This window comes from Ursus americanus, chromosome 20 (assembly GCF_024610735.1).
Source record: "Ursus americanus isolate L20-20 chromosome 20, mUrsAme1.1.p, whole genome shotgun sequence".
NCBI lineage: Eukaryota > Metazoa > Chordata > Mammalia > Carnivora > Ursidae > Ursus > Ursus americanus.
Genome location: NC_142146.1, coordinates 53,387,243 through 53,413,415, shown reverse-complemented (window position 1 = coordinate 53,413,415; position 26,173 = coordinate 53,387,243). Strand labels below are relative to the sequence as shown.

Genomic DNA, 26,173 nt, shown 5'->3' with positions numbered 1-26,173 from the left:
TTCCCTAATGGGAATTTTCTGCACATTTGGGACTCATTTTGTAATTTTATTGAATTGCTTTAAGGGAAAATTTTCCTCCCCTGCTTTGTCATGTGGAAGCACATTTTCACTCCCATTTTCTGAAGAGGCCATCATATTTGCTGATGTTGTTCTCAGGAGGATGGTGGTTTTCAGCTGTTGGCCTAGCCCGTTGCCTGTTCCTGGAAGTTCTTCTTGGGGCTAAAGCAGCACACGGCTTGCTGAATGAAGGGTATGATCCCAACTGGATAACTGCTGGGATTGTGCAGGTTCCCACATGTTTTCCAGCCCACATCCTGTGGTTTGAATATTTCTGCTAACAGCTCTGGAGCTGAGGTCCTGGGGTTGAATTCTGAGCACGGAGTTCTGAAGTTTTTCCTGCTGCTTAATGGGGACCTCTAGCTCGGCCCTGAGGCCCACCAGTGGATTTAGATCCAGTCTGTTCCTGTCATGATGTAGATTCCTGGTGAGACAAGACATCCTGGAGTTAGTCAGCCATCTTTATTCTGTGGAAGTCCATTCTTGCAGTTGGCCGTCACCTCTGGCTTGAGTTTCACTTTTAGAAGAGGGTATGCTCCATGTATTTACAGTAGTGTTTTATTTTCAAGCAAGCTGGGACGTCTAAGAGATGGTTTTGTTACTTATAACAACTCAACTGCCGGAGAGACTCGGACTAGTTCAGTGAGTTTTTAGCTTTTCCTTAGCTGTAAAGGCCATTTGTGGAATCTTGTCTGGAACCTGCACTGGTAAAGCATCAGAAGCGGAGCTTCTCCGGTGGGGGGTTGCTCAGGGCTGCGGGGAGGTGTCGAGGAGCTCGGCTGGACCTTTGAACTGCTCCCGTCAGGGGCAGTGTGGGAACCAGCCGATGAGGTGATCGCCTGCGCCTCGTGGAACTACCGTCGAGGGGTGTGTGTGTGTGTGAGACCCGTGCAAGAGGAAGTGGACCTGCTCAGTTCACCAGTGTGATGTGTTGGCGTGTGGCTTCTGAAGGACAGTGACCACATAATGCCACGCCATAGATATGTGGAGTACAGAAATCAACAGGCTTATGAGTTTGGGATTTTCCCTCAGTATAAGCATGCAAAAGTGTTTTGAAGTAAGCATGCATGTGCCTTTTTTACAATTTTAAACTTTTTTTTTTTGGTAATTGGGAATACTTTGATTTTTAAAGACTAAAGACTTTCTTCTTCATTCCTAGATTAGAAAAAGAAATGAGAAACCTATGGGAGCCCATGAAGATTTGCCATTCTCTTGCTTTCTACCACCTTTCAGTGCCACGGCCTGAGAACACACAGACATGGGTAACATGGCATTTCCTATACTTGAGGTTCTCATAGTGTCTTGAGGGGAAGAGATGTATAAATAACCACGGTGGTGTTTGTATGGTTATGATGAAAATGTCCCTTGACTTACTGGGCCCTTACTACCAAAGGTGAAAGGCTACAGTAGCTTCACAGGCCGGAACCGGCCGCCCGGGGTGGAATCACAGCCAGTCACCTACTCGTCTTGCAAGCTCACTTGGTTTCTTACCTGAGTTTCCTCATCTATGTAAGGGGGAAGGTAATAGTTTCTCCTCGTAGGATTATTGGGAGGATTTTATGCATTTGTGGTTAACACTTAGAAACACGCCTGGCATTTAGTTAGCACCCAGGTAAGCTTTAGTTAATATTGCTTCCAAAAAAGGTCACATGGATATATTGTCTCTGATGTTAAATTGATGTCCTAATTCACATTCACATTTTTAAAAAGATTTTATTTATTATTTTAGAGAGAACAAGCTGGTTTTTCTTCTCTTTCTGTCCTCATGTTTTCTTTCCTCATTAGGATGTCTAAGGTGCTTTTGTGTCTCTTGAGTTGTCCAATATCTATCTTTGGATGTCTGGACAGACCGCTCCCCAGAACTGTTCCCTTTCCCCAAAGCTCTGGGCCCTCAGTGGGGCAGCTGTCAGCTGTTTATTTTCGTGTTAATTCTCTGATTAAGTCATTCTCAGGGGTGAGAAACACTTTCATTATTTCCTTTTAAAAATCATTTGTTAATCAAATGAATCTCTAACAAGAGGACTGGGGAATATTGTTAGGGGGGAGGGACCTCGGTCCTATTAAGTTCCTTTACTCTCCATCCTTTATTCTGCGAAGGCTGGGGCTTGCACCAGCCCCCTGATGAACACCTACGATGTGCTGAGTGCCGTGCAGGGACAGGGCATGGCGGAAACCTTTAAACAATCTTAACACTTTGATGTGGAGCACTGACTAGATGCCAGCCCTGTACTGTGTCATTGAATCCGCACAACAGCAGTAAGACAGGGCCTACAGTTTTCTGAATTTCACAGGTAAGAAAACAGTAGCAAAGGAGGGTTTAACCAATTTGGCCCAGTCACCAAGCCCAAAGACTAATAATAATTTTCAAAACTTGCTCCCATTTGTGGTGCATGTATTACGTGTCAGGTGCTGTGCTAAGTGCTCTAGGTCAGCTGTTCCCACTAACCTTCGCTCTGGTCCCCTGAGGTGGGTTCTAGCATCATCTTCTCAGAAGAGAAAACAAGGAGAGGTTAAAACAACTTGGTCAAGTTATACAACTTATAAATTGTAGGCCCAGGATTAAAAGAAAAAAGAGAAAAACTAACCACGTAATGAAGAATGGAAGAGATTTCTTGGGCCAGTCATGTGTTGGAAGCATAGGTCATGGTAATTTCTAGAACCAAAGTAACATCTGTGTTCCTCTGTGCAAACTCTGTCCATAGACAGATGATCTGCTTGCCTCTCCTTGTTTCTGGGCACAGATGAGCGGTCATTCCAAGTGAAGGATGGCATCATCTCCACGGCCCCAGACTCATCACGCCATTGAGCTCTTCTTCCCATAATCAAAGCCGCTGAAACCCCAAACCTAACACTTCAAGGCAAGAAACTCCTGTCTGTGAATCACCTGCAGGTCATTCAAGTTTGCGGAAGAATTCCTCAAGAAAAGGGGAGTATGTGTTGGGATCTAGTTTCTGATGATTTCTATCTAATTGTATATTAAGTGGGATGAGAATCTTAACAAACGAGTCAGCCTGCCACACAGATGAGGGGACCTGGGGTGGCCGTACACATCCCCTCTCAGTCCCCAGGGATACGGGCTGGGATGTGGTGGGGAGGAGGCACATGGGGAAGGGGGCAGGACACCCTAAATAGTTCCTTTCTTATCGCCTTTTCATATGAAGGAGGAATATGATTATCAGAGCACTTAAATTACATGGTATTCTGCCAGGTGAATCTTTTAAAATTCACAAGGTTTAGAGAATTAAAAAGATGGAATTTAATACTGGGTCATTAAGAGCACATATCTTAAGTCAAAGAGAGGCAATTATCCACGTGGTTCAGGCAGAAGCTCTGTATCATTTGAAGCAAGTGGAGAATTTTTCTCATTGTAATTTGGGAACAGCTTTCCCCTGAGGGCCCAAAAGATCACAAAAATTAGAATAATTTAACTAGACGGCCTCTAAATGATGTTTTTCCCAGTTGGAGGATATTATTATGTATTTGTCTAATGCACACTATGTTATGGGGGCCGTGGTTAATGGGGAAAAACATCTTTATGTATTTTACTTTTAGATGCAGATGTTGAATAAAATATACTCTCAAAAACCACAACTCACTCGATGGCCTTAGTATTAAAGCCTATCTAGTCTTACGAGTCTCCCTTTAAAATAAGAGATTAGGGGAAGTAGGATGTGGGTAAGAATATTGTGGCATTCTTTCCGAGGGAATTTTGTTCACATTGGAGTTTTCAGTTTTCCCACAATGTGTATTTTAACGCTTAAAGTATTCCAATTATGTTAGAAAAATGATGAGACTTATTTTATTCAATCATTTTATTTTTAGAACATAAGGTATTTCTCAAATCCATTTGATAATAAATACTTTAATAAATATAACATAAATAAATATAAGTTAATTCACATGCCTCCATGAACACAAAATTATATAAATAAGTATTTTAAAATAAATTATGCTTGAGTGTTTGTTTCTACAAACACTTCGGTACAGAAATAGCTTATAAATTCTTGCTCTTCTATTAAAGGGAAAAGAAAAACATGTTCACTGAGGACATTTTCCCTCTTTAGCAACTTGCTCATGAAAACTTAAAAACAACTTGTCCATAGTAAATGTGAAATCTACTTGATCAAAGGCAGCCTGTGGATATAACAGTCACATCTTTCAGATTTTGGGGGACAACTAATGTAAACAAGCATGAGAATTATTGTACTAGCTTAAGTAGGACCCGGTCAAGCCACCCCCTCCCTGGTTCTTAACCCACAGCCTATCAAAAATTTTTTTGGTTCACATTTTTTTAAGAATGCCTTTAAGGTCGGGAGGGACCTCAGCTTTTTAGGAAGAATTCAGATAGCTCATCATTCTATCGATGGTCACCGCCCGAATTCTGAAAGCGTGAAGAAGTATGCAGAGCTTGATTTTAGTTTTATAAAAATCCGGTTCTTCAAGGGAGGATTTCTGTGGCACAGTCACACTGTTGAAATTCAGGGCCTATGAGGATAAATATTAAAGATGACGTATATGGTATTCCAAAATTAAAACATTCATCCGTAAAAATGGGTGAAGCCAATACATGTCTCAGAGTCTGCAACCCACTCCCTCATTACATCTCCTAAACCCGACCCAAATCTACTCCCAGCCAGATGGCCAGGCAGAACCTGAGAGAAGAAATACTCATTATCCAAGCACATGTATCTTCAGTGAGCTCTGAAAAGACCCTTAAAGCTATTTAGAAAATCATCAGTGGGAGTTGCATTTTAGAAAGGAACAATTCTGTTAAGATGACATCTGTTGCAATATCTAATTAATTTTTATATGTTATACTAAGAAGCTAAGTCCTTTTTAGAACAGAGAGGTGATGGATTGCTATTGATTGGAACTCCTTGAGTAACAGACCTTTTTGCTACAGACACTCATTTGTGCCAGATACATAAGTCTGGCAATGTATCTCTCACTTTTACCCTTTCATTTGATAACACAATGCAGGATCTTGTATTTGCACAAGGATCAATACTTTCACTTGGTCCTTGCAAAAAGCCCAAGAGAAAGGTAGGGTGGGTAAAGTTATGCCATTTTACAGGGGAAAATACCGAGTCCCAGAGGGGATGAATGGTTTGCACATGGTTGTCCGATTCCTGGTAGAATGGGTTCCAGTGTTCAAATCACCTGACTCTTGGACCCGAAAATGAAGTAACTCCCTAGATGCTAATGTTCTTTGATACTTGCAGGAAGTTCATTGCCTTTCAAACAGTAATTTGGCATAAACAGAGAAATCACACTTATTTTTATCCCATGCCCTGGTCACAAGGTATTCACCCTGTTCTTTCTTATGTTACTCTCTCAGTTTGATATTAGCATCATGTGCTGTGTGATTCAGAATATTACAAAGCTAGTTTTTGTCTATGAGTGACACTGTAGGTGTCAAGGTGATAGGTCATTCATTCATTTCATACACATTTTAGTTCAATGTGGGTCACACCCAGGCACCAGCCCCACTTGTTTTCTCTGACAGTATTTGCAGATATGCATGCTGGCCCCTCAGCGCACATCCTGGAGCCTTTAGAGGTGCGCGAGAAGTGTAGTGAAATCCCTCGGATGGGGGTTTCAATCCTGGCTCTGCCACTTACAAGCCCCTCAGACAAGCAGCTAACTCTAAGCTTGGCTTTCCTCCTGTGTACACACCCCATGTGGTGGTTGTGGGGACGGTAAGAGAAAATCTATGAAAACATCTGGAGAGATGTTTTCTGGTGGATACCACATGATCAACGTGGGGAGTCTGCTTTTCTTACCGTGGCCTGCCCACGAGTGCCGTTTGTCAAGAGGCTCTGCAGGGGACACAGGAGGGGGAAGTCAGGCCTCTCCCAATCCAGGAAGGGGTGATCTTATACTCATCATGGACCCTGACCAGCTGTCTCAGCATGAAGAAGTTGCTCTTTCTGGTAGTATGAACGTCTTACCTGTAACAGCTCATCAATAGCTGTCAGCATGTTTTGATCCAGAAAGATCTGCCTCTTAGGATCCATTAGGAGCTTTGCGTTCATGGCCTTGAACTCCACCTGGTACATCTTCAAGTCCTCATAGATACTGCTAAGGCACAGGGTCTAAGTGATAGGACAAAACGGAGAAGGAACCACTGAGATGGCTAAAAATGGTTCCCCGCATTGCATTTGAGGAGAGAAAGAGTATTTGTGTCTTACTGTCATAAAAGAGGCCTTTCTGGATGCCAGGCAACTCCCATTCTAGAAGAAAAAATAATGAGACATCAGGGATATGAATTCATCATATGGGCTGAAACCTTCAATTTTCTGACTTACAGTTATCAAAGAGATCTCTCTGGAAGCCAGGCAACTCTCATTCTAAAGAAAAAAAAATCACATCAAAGATATTAATTCTTAATATACATTTTCCCAGCTTTTCTCAAACATACTTTTTTATTGTGGTAAAAAACACATAACATAAAATTTACCATCTTAACTACTCGAAAGTGTACAGTTCAATAGTATTAAGTATATTCACATTGTTGTAAAACACATATTTGTTGTATATATATATTTCAAATTCAACTTCTGAAGTGGGACCTGTTAAGATCTTACGATGATGGAGACCAGAAACATGCACATTTTTGGAAGAAGAAGAGGTTTGATGCCTAGCTCTTAACCGTATTACATGCTTGGGAAGAAAAGCCTCTATACCATGGTTAATTCCAACGGTAAGCAGGCCTCCACTGTGCTGGTTTTATCCTTTGTCATGTCTTCATGATCAATCTCTTCAGAAGTGCAGGAGTAAAGTTCTAGAGTTTGTCTGGCCTGTAAAAAACACAGAGCAACCCAGTTTATAATATTAATAAGGCGCCTGGCTTTGTATGAAGCTGGCACTGCAGGGTGTGAGCAAAGAGGGAGCCGGCTGCCCCGGACATCCATCTCTTTGACCTGCAGGAGATCTGGGATCTTCCTAAGACAAAAGGAAACAGGTTATTTACATTCTCTCTCCCTCTTTGCTTATGACACGTTTCTCGGATGATCCGTTTTTCCATTATGTAAACACTATAAATCATTTCAACAGGCTATGCTAATTGGCATCTACCCCACGCTGTGACACTTGCTTCAGGTGAAAACAGTTTTTTCCTTTTGCCAAAGCACCTGTGTTTTATGAATATCCTTTTCAAGTATAACTTCTAAAGGCAGAACTGTTAAGGTCCCAACTTGATGGTATAACAAACATGTAACCCAAAGACAAGTGGAGATTTAATTTGCAGTTCACATACAGACACACACACACACACACACACACACACACAACCACACACACAGATGTCATTTTATAAGCATGTTGGAAAGCACTGTTGAATAGAATTATGAAATTTATCTAAGAAGTCAGTAAATTTGATTGAAGATTGAGATCATTTTTCCATTCTGCAAGCCTAAGGTGTGTGAGTATTGCCCCCCTTATCTGTGGCTTCGCTTTCCTTGGTTTCAGTTACCTGCCAGCAACTGTGGTCTGGAAGATGGTCCTCCTTCCAGCAAGGAGTCAAAAGGGTACTAGTAGCCTGACGCTCCGTCACACTGCCTGTGTCACTCACCTCTCTTCATCTCATCACATAGGCATTTGATCATCTCACATCATCACAAGAAGGGTGAGTACAGTACAGTAAGCTATGTAGAGACCACATTCCCATAACTTATATTCTTATAATTGCTCTATTTTATTATGAGTTATTATTGTAATCTCTTACTGTGCCTGGTTTAGAAATGAAACTTTATCGTAGGCATGTGTGTATAGGAAAATACACAACATAGGGTTTGGTGCTGTCTGCAGGTTCAGAGGTCCACTGGGGGTCTCGGAAAGTATCCCCCTTAGATAAAGGGGGACTTACTGCACTAAGGAACATGACAAAGAAGAGGACTATCATTCCCTGCTCCCTTTCCAGATCCCAAGTTCAACTGCCAAGACAGGAAAGTGCCCAAATGACGAGGAGTCATGTCAGCAGGTGAGAAGTACTGAGAAGGGTACGAAGGCCTCAGCAGAGACGAGCCATCTGCAGGAAGAGGATTCGAAGGTGGACAGGAAGAGGAGAGAGAATTTCAGGCACAGGGAGCTACATGAGCCATAATCAAGAATTGAGATGCAGGGCATGTTTGGAAACAAGTAGTAAAATCTCTGTGCTAAGCAGAATAATGCCACATCCCCCCTACCCGCAGCCACTTCCTAACCCCTGGAACCCGAGTATATGTTACACGGCCGAGGGAAATGACGGTCGCTGATGAAATGAAGGTTGTTAACCAGCTGACTCTAAGTAGGGAGGTTATCCTGGATTATCTGGGTGGGTCCAATGTAATTGCTGGGTTGTTATGAATGGAAGGAGGCAGGAAATCAAGGTCAAAGTAATGCAGCATGTGGACAACTCAATTGGCCATTCCTGGCTTTGAAGATACTGAAGGGGGCCATACGCCAGGGAATGTGGGCAGCCTCTAGACGCTGGAAAAGGCAAGACAATGGATTCTTCCCTAGAGTCTCCAGAAAGGGACACAGCTCTGCTCACACCTGGATTCCAGCGTATTTCAGATTCCTGAACTCCAGAGCTGTAAGATAATCAATGGGCGTTGCTGAAAGTCGCTTACTTTGTGGGGATCTGTTATAGCAGGAACAGGAAACCGCACACTGTTCCTGGAGGTGTTCACACACACCTGGGCAGCCACCCTCCTGGGCAGGTGGTGAAGAATTAGATTGGGAAATACGGACCCTCTGTTGGAATTCTTCAGATCTTTTCAAGAGAAGCCAGAGATTTGGATTCTTATATAAAAGGTCCACTTTTTCAATGGCATCAAACTCAAAATCAAAATAAAAGACAAAAGGTATGGGCCCAACTCTACAAATCGGTGGGCTGTGAATTGCATGCATTTGCCCCCTCTTTCTTCTGTAAGTCGTTCTAGCACATTTGACAAAGGAACGATCCACAAAAAAATATCAAATTGGGTTCTACAATCTTTTGACCTTTAGTGCTATACTGGGGAGTCGAAGAGTTAGCTTTTTCTCATAAAGCATCTATTTCAATTGCAGCTCCTACATTTTGTCCATATTGGAACTTTCTTCAGGAGTCAAAGCACTTTTCTCTGCAGTTTCCACTTGGTGAGCTGCCTTTTTAATTAAGATTGACTGAACTGGGAAGAGCAATTGGCTGCACGTTGTGAAAGCTTCGAAGGGGAAAAGAATTCTTTAAGAAGGCCTTGTGGCCTTGAGCTTATTTTAAGATATTCATAAAACAACAAGTTAGAAAATATTCAGGAAAGATTTACTAGAGAACAGGAAGCCAAAAGACAGCTTTTAAAACATCAGTCTTCGGCTGTCCCAGTAGAAGCTATAGATACAGAAACACTTTTCAAAAGGGAAAAAGATGTTTTGGCATTCAAACATGAAACCTAAAAAAATGAACGAAGCTGTAAATAATATTAGATAACTCTCTCCCTAGAACATGAAGGCCGGACACGCACTGTCACAGGCCCCCTGGAATGTGTTGCCCAGACAAAGAACCACGTCACCACACTGGAAGCCGGGGAGCAGTGCGAGGGGCAAGTCTAATTCATCTTTGTAGCCCCTGGAGCACAGGGGCTGCACCTCATAACGGTTTCCTGGATTGATAAGTGTGTCAGAGAAACAGTGTGGGCCTGACACAATTCCATCGCTGTTGGCAGGCTACAGGGAACACTGTAAATAGCCACTTTCCGCTGTGTGGACATAGCCAAAATGAATGCCATTATAATTTATTACCACTCTTGCTGTCTCTGGAGACACAATTTCATGGAGACTCTTTAGCTAATAGTTGGGCCCTTTGTAAAGTTCCATCTCCACCTCTTGACAGCTCCTGATTAACGTTCCCAATTTCTCCGCAGCTCTTTTTCAGGTGACCGGGGGTTCAGAGAAGCCCCTTCCCTAGAGAGGCTGCAAAGTGGGAACAAGAATATTGAAAAACTCACCTTCTGAAGCGAGTTGCTGACGGCTCTCAGCAGGTTTTGGGAGTGGTTGAGGCACGGGAACATCCCTGGGCTTGGGGACGCTGGGGGGAGGCTCCTGGCCAAACCGAGGTGGTCCAGGTGGTTTAGGAGGACCAGGACGGTCGCGAGGAGGAGGCCTGGAGAGGAAGAAGCGCAGGCTGAGCTGTCAGTTGGTTTGGCCGGCCTCTACCTCCATCCCTTCCGTCACCTCCGCCCATCCACATCTTAAGGACGCCAACCTCCCGCCACCGGTTCCAGCCTTCCTCCCACACCTGAGAACGGCTCAAGTTCTTGGAAGGCAGTGCTCTGTTGTAGGGCTAGAAGCCAACTCCCTGTGAGGGCCTCCCAATGAGCTCAGACAAGGGTGCTGGATTCAGAGCTCACCCAGAAAACCTCTATTTTACCGGCAGGGAAACTGAGGCCAGGTAGTGAAGTGACTAGCCCAGACTCACGGCCTCGTGTTCTGGAAACTGTGGGGTGACAGCCTCACTTGGAAGTGGCTGGGATCTGCCCTCTAGTAGCTGAAGCCGAGGGACCCCGAGAACGGAAGGTACGGCGTGGGGCCTCAGTGTCAGATCTGTGAAGTGGTCCTAGTGAGAGCCTAGAGGCTGTTCCCACACAAGGAGCTCAGTAACCCCTGCCCAGTAGGCGTCCTACCCCCGTAGGAGCGCGGAGCGCGGTGGGAAAGCGCGCAGCCCTTCCCGTCTCGCCTCTGCACCGGGCCGCCGGCTGCCTCCAGGCTCCCCTCCGCGCGGCGGGAGCTGCCCCGTCGCGCCCGGCTGCCGCCCCTCCCCGCCCGAGCGCCTCGGAGCGCCGCGTCCCGGTCGGGCTGGTACTCACCGCGCGGCGGGCACATGCTGGCGGGCACTGCGTGGACACCGGGCCGGCGCTGGACGCGGACTGAGGGCGCAGCAGGTGAGGGCGGTGGTGGGAGGCCGGCCCGGGGGTCACATTTTTATAATTGCCCCGAGGCGCGGCAGGACTTTCCCGGGACTCTGGGCTCCTGCTTGCTTTCTCTCTCTGTCTCTCTCTACATCAGCTTCTCGGTGACACGTGGAGTTCGGGCCGCGGGGTTTGAGGCGCTTTCGGATTAACTCCGCGGCGCCCGGCCGCAGCCGTTCTGGGGACGGCCCCGCCGCCTCCAGCTGGCCCAAAGCGAAAGCGAAATTCGCGCGGAGTCGTGGCGCGGGGTCCCCGGGCAAGCCCGACCCCTCGCGGGCCACCCTCAGGCCCGGGCCGCAGAGGCCCTCCGCCCCTAGCCGTCCAGCCCCCGCGCCGCCGCCCTGCAGCGCCCCCTCCCCGCGGAGCGCCGAGCGGTGCCGCGCACTACCCATTGCATCCCGGACGGGCCCTGATCGTGACCGCCCGCCGAGTCCTGAAAGGGCGCGGGCAAACCATTTATTCATTCACCATTCATCCACTCATCATGTATTCATTTAAATGGCCCACCGTGTGCCAGGTCGACATTGTGCGAGGCGCGGGACACCCTGTGGTGAACAGGTCCTTTGGGGGCACTCCCACACTAAATCTGACTCAACGTATTTTATTCACGGTCCTATCTTAAATATGAAAAGGGATGAAACCAGACTGGCTATGCAAGAAACAACTGCCACAGAGAATCCAGTTTCCTACAGTGTGCAGGACAGAACGTTATCATGTAGTGGGATGGACGCGCAGGGTCTTGGGAGGAGCGGGGAGAGAGGGCACCTCAGCAGGACAAGGACGTGAGGAGGCAGTGAAGGCTGCCAGGAGCAGAGCCCCCCAACATGCTCCTAGGGGCATCAGACTGTTCCCAGTAAATGGGATGCAGGTTCTAGGTAGCGGGAACAGGGATCAGAGGCACCGTCAGGGAGGATGGATGGAGGTGGGGGTCGGGGGGTCCTGCCATCAGGGTGTGAGGTGGGAGAGAGTGATGGGGGTGTGCTATGAGGGTAGTAGATGCCATGCTAAGGTGCATCTGCTCTGTGGGTGGTGGGGAGCCTTCTAAGGTTTTAGGTAGGAGACATGGTTAGAGAGGCATGATGGGAAGATTCTCTTCAGCAGTAGTATGGAAGGTGGATCCCAGGGGTCCGGAGGAGAGCACAGGAGGCACCTGGGAGAGTATGGCCAAGGCCTCAATCAGAATGGGGTGGAGAGAGTGGGCCAGAGAGACTCTCAGGGTGCTGAGTAGCCAAGGCTTGGTAACTGGTTAGGTGTGACAGGCAGGAAGGTGCTGAGGATGATGGAATGGAGATGGTTCCAGGGCCTGGGCAGGGGTTACTGTAAGAGAGGAGCGACTTTGGAGGAGACAGTGAGAAGTTCCATTTTGGACGTACTGGGTATGAGGTTCCTGTGGGGCTTTTCAGTTCACTCATCTCTACCACAAGTGTTAGTCACCCTGGGTATGTGTGAAAGGGAGGGGTGTGTTTGGTCACCTACTCAGAGCTTCTGATGGGTCTGACTGTGCTTAGGCCCCAGGACCACACAATGGAGTCACCCGTACCCACTGCTGTGCAGATGAGCCAAGCTTGAATAGGGAAAAGCCTTGAGGATACAAGAAAGAAGAGTGGATGCTTCCTTTTTCTCTCCTCTAGGTCCCCATTGAAGTCAGGATGGATGAGTCACTGTAAGCCCTGAGATGCTGCCATGAATACTAAGCAGGGCCAATCGAAGATGGAGTGAGGGAGTCAATGAAAAGAAAGCTGTGTTAGCCCCTGGTCTGATTCAAGCTCTCTCAGTTGTTAGCATCAGCCCCCCAAGGTGGACCATCTGCTCGAGGGTGATGAGGCACCCACTATAGGGACTTTTAGATGTGTGTAAAATGAGAGCAATAGTTGATCTCTAAGGCTCCTTCCAGTGCTGCTGTCTGTGAATTCCCCCATAGGGATGGAGACCAATGTGTTGTCAGAAACAATTGCGTCTAGCAGATTGTGTGAAGCAAGTGACAGGTGCAGAGCTGTGTTGTTGCTGTAGGGCTTTAGGATGGAATTCAATGTACTTAAAGTCAGAATGAAGTCAAATTTATCACAACTGAGCTATGTCTCTCCTGGATGGGCTATCTTCTAAGGAAAAGTAATTTCTGTGGCATAGATAAGCACAGGGACTGTGTGCTTAGAATGGATTTTTGACCACCAGACACAATTTCTAACCTATACTTTGTGAAACAGTTCTCTGATGTGCTGCATATAGTATAGCCAAGATAAAATGAAAACCTTCTTCTGGGACAACACTGCTTTTTTTAAGAGACATTCTTTGCCCAGGATCACTACTACAGAGAGTCTACCATTTACTGGAAGTCTTGGCCAATGGTATAAGGAAAGAAAAAGGAATGAGAAGACTTAAAAATTAGAAAGGAAAAGACAAAATGGCCATTATTGACAGTTAATATACCTCCCCCCAAAAAAAGCAACAGAAACAATAGACCATAGAACTAAGAGAAATCAGCAACTTTACTGGATGCAAATATCAACTTTTAAAAATCAACTGCATTTCTGGAATTAAAATTAAAAAAAAAAAACAACACTGGGTGATGTATGGAATTGTTGAATCACTATATGGTACACCCAAAGCTAATATAACACTGTATGTTAACTATACTGGAATTAAAATTTAAAAAAATGAACTATATTTCTCTACAACTGCAACAATAAATTAGAAAATATAATAAAAACAATATACCAGATAATGAATGAATAATAATACAAAGAAGGTACCATTCACAGTAGCAGCTAAACTATAAAGTTACTGCCTATAAATTGAGAGGCAGTACAGTGGTAAAGAGTATGGACTATAAACTATTTGAATATAGGCTCTGTTACTTACATTACTTACTTGCAGTGAGTTCCTGGGCAAGTCCCTTTATCTGTGGGCTCAGTTTCCTCATTTGGAAAATGATGATAATTAAAGATTAAATGTTGTTGTTATTATTACATGAGTTAGTAGTATAAGTACAGAATAGTCTTTGGAAAAAAATTTAAAAGTCTAATCAAGAACATAGTGATTTAATTTAAATGGAAACACATTCCATGCCCTTGGGTGGAAGATCTTAACATATAAAGAGCTCACGTCTATTCTAATTAATTCACATATTCAATGCAATCCCAATGCAAATTACAAATAATTTTCTGAGGAACTTAATAATAACTCTACTCTAAAATGTATATGTAAGAATAAAAGCCCATGAATATCTAAGCTAAACTAGTAAAGCAGTCATAAACAGGGGGATTAGCCCAGATATAAAGACATCATTCAGAGCAATAGTAATAAGAATAGTGCTTGGCAAAAGAACAGCCAAATAGACCATTGAAACAAAATAAATTAGAGAAAGATGTGTACATATGAGTATTTAGTATTCCGATGGGACCCAGGTCAATGAGGAAAGTATGGATTGTTTAGTAGAAAATGTTCACTATATGGTGAAATATAAAACTGGACTCCAGCCTAAAACAGCATACAGAGATAAGTCCACTTGTAAGTGGATTAAAGACTAAATAAGAAAAGTAATATTTTTTTAGCGCTAGATGACAATGTAGGAGGCTATCTTTGTCACTCAAGAAAAACACATTAAAGCCCCAGGCCATAAGGCAAAATACTGATAAATCTGATTACAGAAAAACTAATAATTTCTTTTTTTAAATAAAGATTTTATTTATTTATTTGAGATAGAGAGCAAGAGAGAGAGCATGAGCAGGGGGCAGAGGGAGACAGAGAAGCAGGCTCCCCACTGAGCAGAGAGCCCAATATGGGGTTGAACCCAGGACCCCGGGGATCATGACCTGAGCTGAAGGCAGATGATTAACCAACTGAGCCACCCAGATGCTCCAAAACTAAGAATTTCTGTAGTATGAATTCCTGTTAAGCATGGGCAGTTAACAGACAGCTGACTGACGGGGAGAAGATATTTTGCGCTGTCCAATAGGAGAGTAGACCAGGACCTCCTGCAAATCGACAAGAAAAAGACAGAAACCCCAGTGAAAATTGGCAAAGCTTACGAACAGGTGATTTACAGAGAGGAAACCCCCAAGGCTAACCAGCATAATGAGATGCTTGGATATATTATAATCAGAAAAACACAAATGAAAATAAGAATGAGGTATCACTTTATACCTATTAGATTTGCAAAAATTAGAACATTGGATACTGACAGTGTTGGAGGGACATGTTGGATTCCAGAATACTTTGCATAATGCAAGTAGACTGATACAGCATGTCCAGTCATCTGGCTCGGTCAGATTACGTACGTACATACACGCTTGACGACTCAGTGTTCTACCTTGGGTGTCTGTCCCAAAGAGATTCTTACACAGGCTCACAAGGGGACACATATGAGGATGTCCAGAAGGTCATTCTTCGTAGCAGTGAGAAGTTAGAAGCAATCTGGGTGGGATCAGGTTCTGGACAACTCGAAGTTAGAATTTTTCCCTCACCTACCTCCCAGGAGGAATGACCCATCTCTTCTGGCCAAAACAGTTAGACAGGAAGACATTTAAACTTAACTGTTTGTTATCACCTACCTCTGTTTATTTGGTGACCCACTGCATGGGAAATTTATAGGGTCTGATAACACTGATCTCAGAGTAAGGAGAAGGAAAATGGGACAGGAAAACACTGGGCATATTTGTACTTCTGAAAGGGAAGAGTTGAATCAGTTTTCTGTTCCCAAATGCTACCTTTTGGCAGGAGACCAAAGCTTTTTATTTAGTAGATTTCCAAAGAAACCCCAGGTGAAAACAGCAGCCCGGACCTTTACTGATACCCTACAATTTCATTTCCTCTGTTGTTTTTACAGCATGAAATGTCCCAGTGTTTCTCTCCAAAATAAGGACACAAATTTACCCAATGTCAAGGAACTTCAAAGAATCTAGAATACATTCTGTGTATTTATTCTGTTGGTAGTAATGTCCTCTCAGACGACAAATACAGAACAGTTTGGTTTCTCTCTAGAGCTGAAGACTAGTGTTCCCACACCCAATAAATATCTATATAAAAAATTAAGTGAATGTTTTCTCATAAAACAATTGAAAATGATCTATATTTGCATTTAAATAGCACTAAACTGATTTCATGCCACGGTTTTAGGGCCTCTATCTGATAAATGGCTCTCTACAAATGATTGCATTTATCTTGGGATCACCTCAACCCAAAATTCCAGGACAGCCGAACAGCAGACTCATTGAATTCCACATAAAGTTCCAGCAGACCTTTCGAATTAATTGGAACGAAATTCTTAGTTAAGTTGCTCAGGGACATTAAAAAAACCAAAACACCATCGATTTCTTTTGAAAGGCCGTGACCAAAATGTAGTAGGTTGATACTACTGTGAGGCCTGTGGATGAATTATGCAGCTGTGCGTGCTGCAGTATTTTCCAAATCGTAGCCATTGCCCCTGAAGTAAATATGTTTCCCTTGAAATAATAAGAAAAATACCATTGCGAAAAGAATGTATAAAGGGCAGAAAACACCTTTCAGAAGATCCTCTTTGCTTCCAGGTGATAACTGAAGAGGCTGCTATTTTCAGAATACCGAGGCTTTGTGTGTGGGCGCAATAATTGCGTGACTTCAGCTACAAACAGTTTTATTAAACAGGGAAGCTTGGTACTTTTCCCGACTGTGTTAGGGGATTTTGCACCCAAATATTACGCTGGCGAGGAGTGAATTGGGAGGAGTGATTTTACTGGTTACTGGTACCAGGTGATACATGTTATGTGCCAGGGACTGTGGGAGGCAATTCTATGTTATCATTTCATTTAATTTTTGTAACACCCTATCAGCTGGATGTGTTACTATCCCACTTTACAGATGAGGCAACCGAGCTTTCATGAGGTTAAATAACTTTCCTAAGAGAGTGGGGCTGGGATTTGAACCCAGCATATCTTTGTTAGTCTCTTAGCATATAATGGGGTGACAGGGATGGTTGAGGATAGTAGGAAGGGAGTGTAAATTAATGCGACCTTTTTGGAAAGTACTTTTGACATACTTAACAAAAGACTTTAAAAACATCAAATGTTTTGGCCAAATGGTGACAATTCTGGGCTCTAGTTCAGGGCATTGATAAGAGATTTGGACACAATACTGTAAAAGAGTGTTCACTGCCCTTGGTTTCAGCTCAGGTTCATGATCTCATGAGTCGTGGGATCAAGCCCTGCGTTGGGCTCCCCGCTCTGTGGGGAATCTGCTTGGATTCTCTCCCTCTGCCCCTCCCCCCACTCTCTCTCTCAAATGAATAAATAAATCTTTAAAAAAACATGTTATTGGGAAAATGTTCAGAATTTGTTGTCAGGGGAAAAAGAAAGATGTAAGACTATGTGTGTATAGTAGGATCAAAATTATGTTTAAAATGGAAGGAAATCCAACAGAATTTCAACAGTGGCTGTCCCTGGATAATGGGTTTTCGGGTAATTTTTATTTTCTACCTTACGCTTTTCAGTATTGAAACATTTTTCTACAATGAGTATGAATTACTTTTATAACCAGAAGAAAACATTATTAATTTTGTTTGAAGAACAGTAAATTAACCAAAATGGCAATTTTCATTGTCAAGCAAACTTTTCTCCGAAGTTTTTTTTTTTTTTTAATTTCTTTTGCTCTTATTCGGTCTTATTTTTTTTCTGTGTGACTTCTAAAGTATCACTGTAGAAAAAATTGTGGTCTCAGGCGGATATGTTGGGGCAGAGTGAAGCCCTGCGTTTACTCACACCTGTGTCCTAAATACTGTCAGTGCTCTCTTTTGTCGTATTTAAATTCCTTGGGCCTTCCCCACAGATGTAAGATGCCCAAAGGCAGGGCTTAGGGAGCTGTCATCGAAGATGACAGGGTCAGAATGTATCCTCTGAAATCGATGCTAATCAAAATAATAGAAGAGCACCTACAAAATAAAGGTACTTTTAGAGAATATTTGTCAATACATTCTTTTGTTTATCCAGTAAATATTTATATTTATACCATCTTCTGTGTTAAAGATTCTGTGTTAGATGGCTTGGGGAAAATTAATGTAAATCAGCTATAATGAGCCCATGCTGCTGCCTGAGTTTTTATTAAGATGACAGAGGTCTCGGGGCACCTGGGTGGCTCAGTGGGTTAAGTGTCCCACTCTTGGTATCAGCTCTGGTCATGATCTCAGGGTCACCAGATCGAGCCCTATGTCAGGCTCCGTGCTCAGCGGGGAGTCTGCTTAAGACTCTCTCTCCCTCTGCCCACTCTCTCTCTCTCAAATAAATAAATAAATCTTAAAAAAAAAAAAGATAACGAGGTCTCTAATCAGGGGAGCAGAGAGTTTCTCAATTTAGTTAAGAAGCTGACAGAAGGAGCCTTCACATTTGCTTAAAGTTAGGAGTAGTAAGACCTCCTAATAAGACTTGTAAAATCAACCAAGGGAAAATGTAAATTATCTCCCAGGTAGGATTACCTGCGTTCCATCCTCACCAGATGCCAGGTAGGCCGGGTAGGGGGGAATACAGACATCCGCTAAACAGTGTCCAATGAATAGGAGGCCGACAAGGGGCAAAACACAAAAGGAGGTCTGGTCCCATCTGTCCTTTCTCTTTTAATATCCTCAGACTAGACTCTCAGATCCCTTTGGCCGATATCATAACGAATGCAGACACCTCGGAGGAAGGGCCGCGAAGCCCCTCCTGGACACTGCCCCCAGTGCGCGTTCTCTGGTCTGACCGGGCAACCTGTCCACCCACAGTTCCCGCCACTCTCCACACTCACTGCCTTTCTGGCCTTGAAACGTGCCGGGCAGGTTCCCACGGCAGATGTTTTGCACTTCCTGTTCCTTCTCTGTACCACTGTTACCCTCGGTTATGTTCACAGGTCCGATCACATGTCTCTTCCTCATCGTGGCTTCCTCACCACTTTGTGTAAAATGTGCTAGTCCCTCCACCCACTCTGTGACTCTCCTGCCCACTACTGTTTTCTTTTGCTTTCCTAGCAGTTTCCACTACTTGACAATGTATTATATGTTAATTGTTTGTTTGTTCTCTGTTGTTCTGCATTAGAATATACAGTCCCTGAGGGGAGGGGCTTAGTCCATTTTATTCACTGTTGTATCCTCAGCATATAGACTCGTGCTTGATACTTAGTAGGTGTTCAAGAAATAGTTATGGAGCAAATAAATGAATGGATGTACTTTTCTGGAGGGCACTTTGGAAATAGGTATCAAAACATAAAATTATATATACTTTTGACCTAGCCAATTCAACTTCTTAGATTTGTATTATGGATATAATTATATAGACGGGAAATTATATGCATGATAAGGTTAATCACGGGATTGTTTATGGTATCACAGAGAGAGAGAATCAAAATATCCATGAACGGAACATTATGATACAGGCAGGCTGACATTATGATATGTAGGTCAATATTTATCAACATGGAAACATGTTTATAACATATTAGGGAGTGAGGAAAATTGATTCTGGAACAGCATGTATGGAACAAATTAATAAAATTCTATCATACTTTGTATGTATCTGAGCATACAAGAATGTGTGGAAAGATATTCACCAAAATAATAACAGTAATCTTGGTGGGAGGGAGTTGGATTTGGGGTAATTTTTACTTGTTTCTGTATACTCTTGTGTATTTTAAAAATAAATGAACTTGAATATTTCTGAAAAAGTCTTTAGGCAAAGCTAATAGAACTGTTTTAGAAGTGAAAAGTTTTTTCTACTTTAGAATTTATTCTAGTTCACCTTGTGTAAAAGCAGCCCAGAGCTAACTGACTCGCTTCCTGTGATTCCAGTGAAAAGTGTTGCAGGTTTATCTCATGGATCCTACAGCGGTGGTTCCCCGTGCTTCCCACTGTCATTCCTTTCTCTGTTGACCCTGCCGCTGTCCTATGTTAGACTCTTATCGGGACGTATGGCCCAGAGAGTGGTTGCCTCCTAAGTGGTCTTCCTGCCCCACCCTGGCTCTCTCCTCCAGTGGAGCAAACCACAGTGGCTTCCTGTGACCCGCAGGAGAGTCAGAGCTCCCCGCTGGCTGGCTCAGGCCTTCCACACACAGCCCGTGCTTCTTTTTCTAACCTCATCCTCAACCCCAACCGTCTTCTGCCGTCGTATCTGCCGAGTGTGTTTGACGCTACCTTACGTATTCATGCCTGTCCTTCTGCAGTTCCTTCCTCTCTACCTACCCTTCTCTTAAGGCTCATCTCGCCTTCAAGTTTTTCGTCTAAGCCTTAGAGAATGACCTTCCAGGAAAGCTATGGTACTTAAAATCAGTACCAATTCTTAGCTTCTTAGAAAATCGGTTTCTTTTTATTTATGTATTCTGTCTGTATAACAGGTAAACTCTTTAAGGGCAGGAATATTTCTTACGCTTCCTTTAATTATCCACAGAATCTATTTATTCACTCAACAGATATTTGTCGAGCACCTCCTGTGCACCTGACCTTGTGTTAGTTTCTCGAATAGAGCAATGAATGCACCAGAGCTTCTAATCCAGGAAGCCACTGAGACAGGCCTCACTCGTTCGAGATCTCTAGATTGATAGTCTTCCATCCAAACTGCACATCTACTGGTAATATTCTCTCTGTCCCTTTAGGAAGAAAATAATTTGTAGAGAAAAGGGATCAGTAACTAACACTTGTTTCTCTCTATTATTAATGACTAACAGAAGGACTCTGAAAGGAAATAGTCTCTTTCTTCTCTTGGTCTTTCAGGCACTGTAAACTCTAGGATCTATAGAAGGAAACCTCCCAGATTTCTGATGAACAAGGTCTTTTGAACCAGGCAAGCTTCCTGCTGAAGAGAGAGGATAGTCATAATTCTGAAGGTGAGATCCTGACATTCACAGACCTTTGTGAACCTCTCAAATGGATCATTCTAGGACATGATCTCCTCTGTGAAACGCAGCAAAATGTAAGATCATGTCATATTATACACATCCCAAGTTTTTCATGGATAAAAACCATGAGGTTAAATCTAGGAATGCTAAGAGCCTACTGTTTCTTTTAAATACAAAACATGAAGTTATTATCATTAATAAGTTCGAAAAGTTGCATAAGTATTAATAAGCAATTAAAGTTCTCAGCAGTTAAGTTAATGAAATGCACACTATCTCAGTACTCACCCTAAGTGTTTTAGGGGAATCCTTGGCCAATAATTTCCCTTGCTTATGCTAGGCCTTAAATTAAGTATTTAGTTCTTTTTTGGGGGGAAGTGAATGAAAGATTCAGGACCCTGAGAGACAAACATAAGTCAAAAGACTTTTTTAGTAGAACACTTTTTGCTATCTACTCAAGGTAACATTAAATAATTGGTAATGCTATTGCTGGATTTTCCCCCCTCTGGTCTTAAAAGTCCAAAAGGGGACAGACTGACTCCTAACCTTTTACTTAAAACCAAAATGATTCTCAATAGACATTCAATTACAGTGTTCCCTTTCTTATTTAGATACTGAAGGTCAACTTTCTTTTTTAATAGAAATATCGCAAGATAACAAGCATCTATAAACTTTTGAGACACAGAGCATGTTATAAAATTTTGCAAAACTTCTTTTTTTAAAGCTATCAACATTTTATTTTTTATTGAAGTATAGTTGACAATGTTACATTAGTTCCACGTGTATAATATAGTGAGTGATTCAACAAATCTCTATGTTATACTATGCTCACCACAAGTGTAGCTACCTCTGTCACCATACAACACTATTATAGAACCATTGACTATATTTCCTATACTATACCTTTTATCCCCATGGCTTGTTCATGCTATAACTGGAAGCCTCTACCTCTCACTCCCCTTTGCCCATTTTGGCCATCCCCCAATCTTCCTCCCTTCTGGCAACCATCAGTTTGTTCTCTGTATTTATGGGTCTATTTCTGCTTTTTTGGTTTTTCATCCATTTTGTTTTTTAGGTTCAATGTATAAGTGAAATCATATGGTATTTGTCTTTGTCTGACTTATTTCACTTAACAAGATACCCTCTAAGTCCATCCATGTTGTCGCAAATGGCAAGATCTCATTCTTTTTTATGGCTGAGAAATTCATTGTGTGCGTATGTGGGTGTTTGTGTGTACCACGTCTTTATCCATTCATCTATTGATGGACATGGGTTGCTTCCTGCAAAGTGTCTTATGCTTGCATTAATTCCCTTGTGGTAACATACATTATCCTTTGAGAATGAGATGTTTTGCACCTACAGCTCATACCATTCTCTTCTGGGGATACATTCTAGATGAAAGAAGTATTGTCGCAAGGTATATAGCCAAGACTTTTGGTCTATGGGTGTAGAATTTTTCAAAAAGTACCTTCAACCCTTTTTTCTTCCTGTTGGGAAAAATGGTCATAAAGATGGCCATGCATTGTATTATAAAGGATGTAAATATTGATGCTATTTTAAAGACAAAGGTAGCAGAGCTTAAATAAAATAGGCATTTCTCTAGTTTGCTTTCTTAATGATGTGGGTGGAAATAGCCAAGGGGGGGTTGGTGGCTATATGGGGTTAGGGATCCAGGCTACTTTCATTTTCTTGCTCTACCCTAACATGTGGCTTCCACCCTGTGGGCCAACGTGGCTGCTCTAGCTCCAGCCATCACACTTGCATTTCAACTGTTGGGAAGGGGATAAGTGAAAAGCAAGAGCATACTTCTTTCCCTCAAGGGTTTGACCCCAAAGTTGCATACATCATTCTATTTCCAACCCACTGACCAGAACTTAGTCACATGACTACACTAAGCTGCAAGGGGGGCAAAGAAATATCAACTTTACCTAAGCAACCATATGACAAGCTAAAAACTCAGTTCATATGTAAGAAGATGAGACAGGAAACGAGAAGACAATTGGCAGCCCCATCCCCCTGTATGAACGAAGAAGGAAAAGAAAGAATGAAAGAACTTGGGGAGTTAAGAAAGAGAGCAAAAGAGAATGGGAGAAGGATAAGTCGAGATTGCATTGATAAAGGCAGATTATATTTTATGGTGTTTCTCATTTTCTGTTGTTCAGTTTCTTCTAGACTTCTGAGTTTATTTCTTATCACTGCAATTTGCAATGCTATATAACAGACTTAAAACCTCTGTTTATGTCTTCTCAGAGCTCTTAATTATTGAACTCCATTCAAGGAATAAATATTTGTGTGTGCTTTCAGCAAGCCTGAAATTGTGGTAGGTGTTAGTTATACAGTGGAGAAGAACAACAATCGGTATCTGCCTTCAAAGAATGATACCAAAGTTTGGGGGGGGGATAGAAACCGATGAAATAATTAAGCAATGATTAATTATATAAAATAAGAAGTACTATAGGGAACTATAATGGCATAGAGGTGAGCCCCCAGGCTATGCTGGGGAGAGAATAATTTCTCTTATTAAATTCCTTTCTGAGCAAGATACCCACAGAAATCCAATAGAGGAAGAATAATTTTTCTGGATTGCATTGATCCCAAGGCTGTTACACTAGAGGTTAAAGATTCAAGCCCGTTTAACTGACTCTAATAAAACAACGTATCTTGGGTATCTACTGTATCTGGGGTGCTGGGCCAGACACCGTGGGGGCTCCCAAAGAGAATAAGAGATGGTCTTGCCTCTTAAGCAGCTCATGCCCTGGTGAAGGAGACAATAGTGGAACCAGGGCAAATGCGATGAAGAGCTACAGTAGAGATGTCCACAGAACCTAACGGGAAGGTGAGACAAATTCTACCTTGGTGAGGTCTCTGAGCCTTCAGGGAGCACATGGCATGTGAAGTGAGCCTTGGCTAATGTGATTGGGTTAAAAGGGTCTTTTGGGAAGACACAGCTGGAACAAAAGGCAGAAACCGCAGGGTATGTTTAAGGACTGATGTTCAGTCAAATGCAGCAGATGGGGTGGGGGCGGGGCCAAGGGGTGTCTGGTGACCCCAGGGGCATGCATAACAGATACTTCTGGAAAGGCAGAGGGCAGATGGGGGAGAGGCTTGATCACCATGCTAAGGAAGCTGACCATGGAGAGGAGGAATCCGAGGGCAAGGAAACTAGAGGAGGCTTTAAAATCGGCTGGACAGAGAACAGCAAAGCGAGAGTCCTTCCTGAAGAGGCATCTTTAGGCTGAGCACCTGACTGGATGTTCACCGGCATGTGGGTGGGAGCAGAAGCACAGAGGTGAAGGTTTTAAAAGCCTGAGTGATTAGGAGGGTGAGGGTAACATTTAGTGGTTTAAGGGCGAAAAGGAGGAAAGAATCAGTGTATAGACACCACTCGTCTCCCCAACAGCCATGTCCTTGTTCTTTACAGCACCTTGATTTTGTCAGGTGTCCAGCCCCTCCTCAGCCCCTGAAGAGCGTCCTAACTGATATGAACTAATTAGCTCAAGGCACCCCCCGCCCCCCTCCCCCTGCAGAGTGTTACTGGTCTGGGCATGGGGCTGGGGGTGGGGGACCTGGCACTTAAATTGACCCTATCATATTGACTGCGTATTTCATGTTTGGGAATGCATACTCTGTGTTGTGGGAAGTACACAGTACAGGGGGGAACTAAACACCCAGATTGAAAAGGGAAGCCCCGGGGAATTTAAATGTATCAGGAAGATCATGGAGACAGAACAGCTCAGGAAATCAACCCCATCAGTTGTTTATGAACCCCTAGGCTCACCTGGACCTGCACCTGTGTGAACCTAAACAGATTATTGGACTATGAGAACAGGTCTGTGGGCTGACACCGTGCTGGTCCCTCACTGGTCACTGGACGGCACACACAGGGCACAGATCTGAAGAGCCCTGCAAAGACACTGAAAACTGAACTGTTGTTAGAACTACGACCCGCAGAAGGTGGGTTGGAACTTGTGGACTGAATCCAATCAGGTCAATTGCCTGTTAAAACAAAAAATATCAAAATTTTCCCCATAGGATTTACGCATGAGCCCGAGTCTCATTACATACATTTAGAATGTGAAAGGTATAATCCCAAATTATTCATCATACAAAGATCCAGGAAAATGTCAAATAGAAAAGAGAAGAGAGAGATGCCACTGCTGAGATGACACAGATTTTGGAATTAAAACTTTTAAGTAGTGATTATAGAAATGCTCCAAGAAGTAAAGGAAAGCAGTATTGAAATGAATGGGAAGATAGAAAGACTTAGCAAAGAAGCAGAAAATATAGGAAGAATCAAATGGGAATTTTAGAACTGAAAAATACAATAACCAAAATAAAAAGCTCTCCAGATGGACTGACTAGCATGCCTCAGATAAAAGAAGAAAGAGGGAGTACATTTGACAACAAATCAATAGAAATTATCCAATCTGAACAACAGAGAAAAAAGACTTGGAGTGGGTAGGAAGAGCAGAGCCCCTTTCTCCCGTGGGAGAATATCCAAATGTCTGTTTGTGTCATCAGAGTCCCAGAAAGAGTGTTGGAAGGAGGAAACTTCAGAAAAAATATTTGAAAGAAAAAATGACTGAAAATGTCCCAAATTTTAAAAATGAACAACAGAGATACAGGATAAAAGGAACAAGGCAAACAAAATGTCATAGAAGGCAACCAAGGATTGAAAATGCCCAGTACTGTCCCTTACTTATTGTGTGACCTTGGGGGATTTTGCTTATCCATCTAAGTCTCAGCTTCATCTGTAAAATGGGTAGAATACGACCTACCCAAAATACGGCTCTCATGAGGACTGTATGCATTAGTCTAAATCAAGCACTTAGCACGATTCCTGACTCACAAGAGGTACTTAATAAATAATAGCTTTTTAAAAAGGAGGAGAGAGATCAGCAAAGATGTCAAGGATGGTAAGGACTGAACAGAAAACACAGGGTTTTGCAAGAAGGAGATCTGAGATGATTTTGGTAACATGGCCCAGGGGAATATTGACATTAATAAAAGAGTGAAAAGAATGACTTAATTTGAAACATCCACACACACATATAAAGATAAATATCTGAAAATTACTAGATTTTCTATATGCTAAGTATAACCAGTGAGGAAACATGATGGGAAAAATATTGCATTCCCAATAGTAACAAAAGCGATGAAATGCCTAGGAATAACTTAACAAAAAATATGAAAGATTTATATGAATAAATGACAAGATTTTACTACAAGATATAAAAGAAGACTTGAGTAAATAGAACCATACCATGTTCTCGGACAGAACAGAATATTATAAAGATGTCATTCCTACCAAATTAATTTATAGCTATAACTCCAAATAAAATCCCAAAAGGGTTATTTTTGGAATA

General features: G+C 42.9%; 1 protein-coding gene and 1 long non-coding RNA gene across 2 annotated transcripts in view; one reads left to right on the top strand and one right to left on the bottom strand.

The window, feature by feature from the left end:
- Positions 1-4,386: 4,386 nt before the first annotated feature.
- On the bottom strand, positions 4,387-11,014 carry IL12A (interleukin 12A). Its single transcript, XM_045811683.2, has 7 exons — positions 10,881-11,014; positions 10,023-10,177; positions 6,744-6,857; positions 6,366-6,407; positions 6,249-6,290; positions 6,009-6,152; positions 4,387-4,542 (listed from the first exon to the last, which is right to left on the bottom strand). Exons 1-7 carry the CDS (start codon positions 10,894-10,896, stop codon positions 4,387-4,389), a joined length of 669 nt encoding a protein of 222 aa, XP_045667639.1. The 5' UTR covers positions 10,897-11,014.
- LOC148108433 (uncharacterized) overlaps positions 10,829-26,173 on the top strand; it is a 96,026-nt gene continuing 80,681 nt past the window's right edge. Inside the window, exon 1 of the long non-coding RNA XR_015727923.1 lies at positions 10,829-10,955. This is a non-coding gene — a long non-coding RNA (uncharacterized LOC148108433). The remainder of the gene's footprint in view (positions 10,956-26,173) is intronic.